The 7,239-nt window shown below is 57.8% G+C and overlaps 1 protein-coding gene across 2 annotated transcripts in view; it reads left to right on the top strand.

Annotated features, from left to right (window-relative positions):
* Window positions 1-3,671, top strand: part of CAPN5 (calpain 5) — a 52,333-nt gene extending 48,662 nt beyond the window's left edge. For both annotated transcript variants that reach the window (XM_046015384.1, XM_046015385.1), the window contains exons 12-13: window positions 169-305; window positions 1,175-3,671. In XM_046015384.1, the coding sequence (XP_045871340.1) occupies window positions 169-305; window positions 1,175-1,357 (320 nt within the window). In that variant the 3' untranslated portion in view covers window positions 1,358-3,671. The remainder of the gene's footprint in view (window positions 1-168; window positions 306-1,174) is intronic.
* Window positions 3,672-7,239: the final 3,568 nt, after the last annotated feature.

A 7,239-nucleotide genomic window follows, 5' to 3' on the forward strand; every position in this document is an offset into this window, starting at 1 on the left:
CCATTTCTGGAAGTTAGGAAGTGAGTCAGGCTCTGTTCCCCTTCAGCTGAATATAGGATTCTGACTTCTGCTTTGGGGAGGGGCACTCACTTCTCAGACACCTGTCCCAACCCCCACCACCCCTACCCCGACCCCACCATCACCCCATTGCCCACTCAATTTGTCTAGGGGCCAACTCTTACGTGATCATTAAGTGTGAAGGGGACAAAGTCCGCTCGGCCGTGCAGAAAGGTACCTCAACGCCCGAGTATGACGTGAAAGGCATCTTCTACCGAAAGAAGCCGGGCCAGCCCATAACAGTCCAGGTGAGCCTTCCCGTCCCCTCCTGGCGTGCCACTGCCCCCTGCCCCCAGCCCCCAGCCCCCAGCTGATGCTTCCCCATTCACAGGGGCTGGGCCCAGGATGGCAGATTTTTTTGTTGGGGACCTAAGAACATGACATACTGATTCCTATTCTGTCCCTGACATGGTATGGCCTCGGGAATTCTCTTACCTGCCCTGCCCAGTGCCCCAGAGTCTGTGGGGTGGGTGAATTAGATTAGCTGGTAAGATTTTGTGACACAGCAGGGTTAGGCCAGGGATAGGGGTCGTCGTCTTTGCCAGCTTTGCCCCAGTGGCTTGGGAGTTGTTCCTTAAATACCTCTGGAGATGGGTCTGCCTGAGAGCTTGCACCAAGATGAGATGCGGTGTGATGGGGGTGGCTGTCCTGCGAGCGAGGGACCAGAAAGCCGGGGTCCTGGGCATGGGATGATTCTGGGCTCATTAGTGGGAAGTCCTCTGTCCCCTGGGCCCAGGCAAGCCCCTCCCTGGGTGAGAAACCATCTGTAAACAAATGCCCAGTTCCCCTGGGGAAGCCACTATAGGATTTCCAAGTTTTCCTTACACTGGATCGCACTGGATCAAATCACAGACCCATAGATGTTGGGGCCAAAAAGATCTGTAGGGGCCGCTGATCCAGCCCTCGTATTGAAGATGGGAGAAGTCAGGGTAGCAGGTGTATCGTTTGTCCAATGTCACCTAAGGTCTGCCGCAGTGCTAATAACACACTTCACTGTATACGTGGAAGGGAGTTGGACAGATGGGAGGAAGCCTGAGGTTCTGGAAGGGGTACGGCCAGATCTATATTCCGGCTCTTAAAGATGCCCCCCATCCCATGTTCCTCTGTCTCCTTCCAGATCTGGAACCACCGAGTCCTGAAGGACGAATTCTTGGGCCAGGTGCAGCTGAAGGCTGACCCTGATGACCTCCAGGCCCTGCACACCCTCCATCTCCGGGACCGCAACAGCCGGCAGCCCAGCGACCTGCCTGGCACGGTGGCTGTGCGTGTCTTCAGCAGCACCTCCCTCATGGCTGTCTGACACCCACCCACCACCTGGCTGCCACGGTTTTAAACAGTCTGCATGTCCCCAACCTGGCCAGGGACTCACCTGAGAGCCAGGACGCTGGGGGCCTCTTCCCAGCTTTTCCACTGACTTGCTGTGTGACCTGGGGAGGCCTCTGCCCTTCTCAAGGCCTCAGTGTCCCAAGGCCCCCGAAGTGTTCCCTTCTCATGGAGGAACCTTCCTGCCTGAGATTTATAATCACACCCCTTACCCCAGCTGTCACTACTGCTAAGGGATTCTATCCGTTGAAAACATTTTCCCAAGGCCCTGCTGTCTGCCGACGGAGTGCCAAGATGTCACTTGTTTACACACAATCTGCCACGTCCCCGAACCCCACTCTTGCCCCTGATGTCCCTGGGCCCGCCCCTGTGAACCAGACCTTGCTTTCTCTGTCCCCTACACCTGGTTTGCTAGCCACCTTGAAAGGGCTCTTGGCTCTTGGCTGGGTTCCTGCTTGGGCTGGAGTCAGGACAATGGGCAGGTGACATTTGTTCGTTTTCTCATCCTGTCCACTTGCCCATCCATTTATTATATCAACAGAGGTTTGCCACATTAATAAATGACGCCCGTGAGAGCCCCAGTGGCGCCGGGAACCTCCCTGCCACTCTGGGAGACCCGGCGTCTGTGTGGGGCCTCACCCCTGCTCTCAGGTCCTCTCTGAGGCAGATGCCCACATGCCCAGAGGAGCTCTTGTGGCTGCCGTCTTGCCCCAGGCTCTGATTGCTCTCCTAGCCTCTGGGCGAAGCCCCCTAGGGGGATGGCATCAGTGGGTGTGGGAGGAAGGGCATTTTCCTGCCTCTGTTGCCTTCATGCCAGAAGGCGTGTGCTTGGTTTGGTGGACAGGAGGGTGTGAGGAGGCCTGGGGACCTGAAGCCCCTCTCTGCTGCAAGACTTTTCCTAGGAGGAGGGACCCTGGGGCAGTGGTCACAGGCCCACTGGGCTCAGGTCACTTGTCGGGCTTGGCAGAAGACAGGTGAGTCCATCACCTGACCAGAGGGCCCCTCTCCCAAAATTCCCCCCCAGAATGCAGCCCAATGATCTGTGGCCCTCCTCTTGCTGCCTGGACCAAAATGTTCCTTTAGTCCTCACTGTTTTATATTCTTCACGTGTTACCAATTTCAACCAGGGGCTTTGAAAGGAAAACAAAGCCTGAGCCCCTTTATTCATCTTCAGCTCCTGTTCCTGTGGTCCTCTGATTTTAATTTTGATTCTGCCGGGGGGGGGTGGAGATTGAGATGAGGAGAAGTCCTCCCTTCTCAGATGAGGCCCACGGGGGTGGTGGCGGTGAAGAAGAGGGTGTTTTCCACTTGGATGTGTTGCCAGCTGGCCCCACCCAGTTCTTGGTGAGTGTTGGCGCCACGACCTGCTTGGATCCCTTCTGTGCCCTTCTTTGGCTCCAGACGGGGGGACATAAATGAAAAATCCAGTTGGTTCAAGAACAGGAATTCCTGTGGCCTTGCTGGGGATTTGTGGCTGGTTCTGTTCCTGTGCCCTGGCGCCCTGCCACGGGAGGGGCTGGGAAGCGAACAAGGAGGCCAAGAGGATTCCTTCTTGAAAAGCTGGGACTTCCCCTGCAGAACATGGGCCTGGGGCTGGGCCAGGACCACATGACCAGGAGCAAGTCACTGAAACCTCCTGTGCCTCGATTTCCCTTCTGCGAAGTTGGGGCCCACGGTTCTTGTTTGCCGGCACTCTTCCTACCACGTGCTGAGTAAGGCACACCCTTCATGTATCTCTGCGAGCACACCGTACACCTTCCCGGAGGCACTCAGTGTCTTTTCCAAGTGAAGACTCCCAAGTTGGGGTGGAGAGGTGAGGGCCAGATAAGCCAGCTTGGGGCCCCTGGGGCCAACACCTGGGTCTTTGCTCTGCCATGTGCACCTGGGCTAGGAGGCAAACCGGGAGCAACTGGCCGGCCTGTGTGGGCTTCAGTCTGGGGATTGGGCACTGCCTTTCCCCTTTCCCCCAAGAAAAACCAGGTTTGGCAGCCCTGTCCTTGCTTGCTGCCCTGAGTGGTCCAGGCTGGCTCCTGGCTGTGTAAAGGTGCCCGGTCCCTGGGTAGGTGAGGATGGAGTTCTTCCTGCTGGGACTGGAGGGTGGGTGGGGAGAGCAAATGCTCCATTCCCCTGATGCGCCCTTCAGCCCGTGGGGGGCCTCAGGGTCCCCACTTGCCGCTGGGCAGGGCTTCCGGTCACACCACCTGGATGTGGTCTTCACTCCCCTCAGGACTGACTGTGGGGTCAAGAGTGGAGACCTGTACTGTTCTCAGAATAAACATTAACCACAATCCCAGAAAGACTTTCTTGGATCTGTCTGTTCCTCTGTGGGTAAGGGAGAGTGGAAGGAATATTTCCAGCTCATCTGTGGGCAGAAGTCGTGGCGATCATGCCTTCATTTCTTCAGCCCACCTGTCCCAAGCCTCGCCCCAGGCACTGGGGACGCAGGGAACCAGCCTGTCCCATTTGTGGGGCTGTCCATACGCTAAGCCCACGGAGACACTGTGGTCCTAACAAACACTGTGCAAGGAGTGACTGGAGAGGCAGTGTGGGTTCTGGAGGCTTCCAGCTGACCTGGGAGGGAAGGTCGGCCTCCTGGTGCAAGTGGACTGTGGAAGGAGGGAGGAAGTCACAGAAAGAGGGGTGGGGTTTGTGGGTACAGGTGGATGGTGGGGATGCCAGAGTGCAGGCTGTTGGAAGGAAGATGCCCTCAGCTCCAGCAAGGGAGCTGGGGTGGGGGGTATGGGCTCGGGAGAACTAGTGGACAGATTTTGGAGGTAGAGTGGACAGAATGCAGTGATGACTGGGTTAGGGTGGGTGGGGAGTGAGGGGAAGTTAATGAAGGTCAGTCAGTTCATAGGTTTCTCTACAGGACCGTGAGCAAAGAACATTATGAATGCTGAGCCCTGCTTAGCACAGAACATGACCGTGGGTGCTGGGTAGATTGTTGCCGTTACGGCAACTGGCGATTGCTGCGGACCTCTCCACTCGCTACCACACTGGGGCCATCCTCACATCAGGCCTGCATTCTGCCCCCGTGTTCCTCTCGGGGTCTCTCTGTTTTCCCGGATATGCAGGTGGCCTTCAGCCTGGGAGGCTCAGCAAGGGACGTGATGGGAGGAGGGGTAGGTAGCAAGGGGCAGTGGCAGGCCCCAGCCCAGAAGTGGGGGCGGTGCCCGGAGAAGCCCCTGCCCGGGGCCGCCTGGCTGAGCTCACACTGGCAGCTGGGGCCATGCAAGGGTCAGGAGTGCAGGGTCAGAGTCTCCGAGTCTGAGCAATGTTGCCTCTCACCTGCAGCTCCAGGCGGAGGCGGGACGTTCAGCCTTGCTCCCATGGGGACTCCAGGGAGCAGCTCTGCCTGCGCCCACCAGGTGGCACACTTGGCTCCCCACCCCATACTTTGGTGACGGGTAGCCTCTTCCCTGCGGACACACCTCCATTACAGAGGTGGGGGCTTGGAGAGCGCCTCCCTCTGCCCGGGCCAAAGTTGCCCCCAGACAGGCCCACACTGATGGGTGGCAGGAGGCAGAAACCGGCAACAAGGACATGCCAGTTCTCAGCGAGGAGACTCGCGGTTACTGTCTTTGCCAATGCTAATAACAGTGTGTACTCCTGCGTATGGCCCCCTCCTCGCACTTTTAAATCACACTATTTCCCTTCAATTCGTATGTGTCCCTGGCACAGGCAGGGTTGCCCCAAGTCAGTGGGATTGAGAAAGTTTCCTGGATGATTAGGGACAACACCAGCCCCCCACCCGCCCTTAGAACAGGTTGTGGGGACGGTGTTGAAGTGAAGAGCTTCAGGGGAAACATCTGAGGGGAGCCCTTGGGAAGTGGGTCTGGGGAAGGGTGGTGTGTGTGCGTGGACTGGGGAGAAAGAGCCAGAACATGAGGCTTTCAACCTCCTGCCCGGCCCTGCCTGGTCCTTTCCTCTCGAGAGTGTCAGGCAGGCATTTAAGGAGAAGAAAACAAAGCTTGGTGGAGGGCTGGCAGGTGCCGAGACTCAGCAAATCAGTGACCGGGTGGGGATGGGGGAGGTGCCCGCCACGTGCGGGGAGCAGGTGGTTACTGCGGGTCATAGCAGGCAGCTGAAGCCGCCTGGGGAGCTTTTGCCCGAGTCCCGCACTGGTCGGAAGCACCGCAGAGGAACCCGGGAGCCTGGGCGTCCCCACTGGGCAGCACAGCCTGCCTCATGTGCTGATGTCACAGGGCACCCAGGTCTTGGAGGCCCCTCTGACTCCGCCTCCTGTGGGAAGGCTCCAGAGGGGGGCGTGGGGAGGTAAGCAGTGCTGTTGGAGAGCCGTCCTGGTCGGGAAAGAGAGGGAGACGCTGAGAGGGAGACAGCCGGTCACATAGGGAAGAACTGACAGCTCCAGAGAGACACCCCTCGCGCCCCGCCAAGGGCGACGAGCCTCGGAGCAAGACAGAGGAAGAGAGGACGTGTGTCAGCAGATTGTCCCAGACCCAGGACCCCAGCGCTTGAGCCCTTTGTGCAGGGGGCAGCTGCATTCAGGCTGGTGGGCAGCTGAGACTGGGGAGCTGGGACCCCGGTAAGCATGGGCTGCCTGCTCCTCTGGGCACTGGGAGAAGGGTGTGGTGGATGTCCAGGGACTCACAGACTGCGCCCATCCTGGGGTCCCTGCCCTTAAATCCGTTTCTTCCTGGTCTGGCCCCCCTGCCACAGTAGCCACTGAATGAAACTGTCCTGAGCCTAGACAGATAGAGGCTTGTAGCGGGGAGAAAGGCAGAGCCAAGGGGTATGGTGTCCATTGAATGGGGGGCCTGGGGCAGGGGGGCAAACGTGCTGGGGAGGTAACGAGAGAGAGAAAGAGAGAGAGAGAGAGACTCTTTTGGCCTCTGACACGTTTCCTTGATCTTCTTTCTCTTCGGATAAATGACTTCCTTCCTCTGTGCCTCAAACTTCCCATCTGTGAAATGGGAATAAGAACCACCACATTACACACACGCCGCCCCCCCCCCCCCCGCCAGGTTGTTGTGGGGAAAAGGGAAAGTCAGCATGGACATAGAAGTGCAAATACAGTTTTTGTTTTCCCTATTGTCAATTTGAAATGCAATTAACTTAAACATGGGCTAATTCTTATTTTCAGGAAGAAGTTTATCTTGTAGATTTTTCCTTCTGTGTACTGTTAAATTCCATGCCCCTTCCACCCTCCAGAGCCCTGAAAAGCTGGGCTCTGCCCCAGCTCTCGAGGCTCACCCTGGTGCAGGAGGCTGGCCCACAGGGCACCCTGCTCAGACCCAGCTCCCCATGGCAGCCGCCTGCCAGCCCTGTTGAATTGCCTTCCTCACCAGCCAGGCTGGGGGCTGGTCTCCAGCAGAACTGCTCACCTGCTGTGTTCTGGAGCTCCAGGCCAGGGGTCAGGGCTCAGGTGTCAGGCAGTGTCCTGGACAGGGGATCAAATGCCTCAGTGCCTCTGAATGGGCCTTGTGAAAAATTGATGCTCACCCTGGGGGGGGCAGGGGGGCCTCCCACCAGAGCCTGTGGGCTGGGGTTGTCTTGGATCACTACGCTTGGTCCCACGGTTCCTTCCTGAGCAATCTCTGGGCCTGGTCCTATACTGTGTGAGGTAGTGACTGAGCTTACCCCTGCCCTGGATTAACTCCCCAACTTTAGGGGGACAGAGGGGGGGACAGACCCTGACCTGACAACATAATACATATAGTCAGGGCTGGATAGACAGAAACATGAGGTTTTTGGACGCCTAGGGGTGGTCAGAGAAGACTTCCTGGAGGAGGTGCTATCTGAACTGAGCCATGAGGCATGGGTGGGAATTTACTAGTCAGAATTCCAGGTGGAGGGGTCAGTGTATGCAGAGGCCAGGAGCTATGAAGGGGGCTGGCA

This window comes from Meles meles, chromosome 8 (genome assembly GCF_922984935.1).
Source record: "Meles meles chromosome 8, mMelMel3.1 paternal haplotype, whole genome shotgun sequence".
Taxonomy (NCBI): Eukaryota; Metazoa; Chordata; class Mammalia; order Carnivora; family Mustelidae; genus Meles; species Meles meles.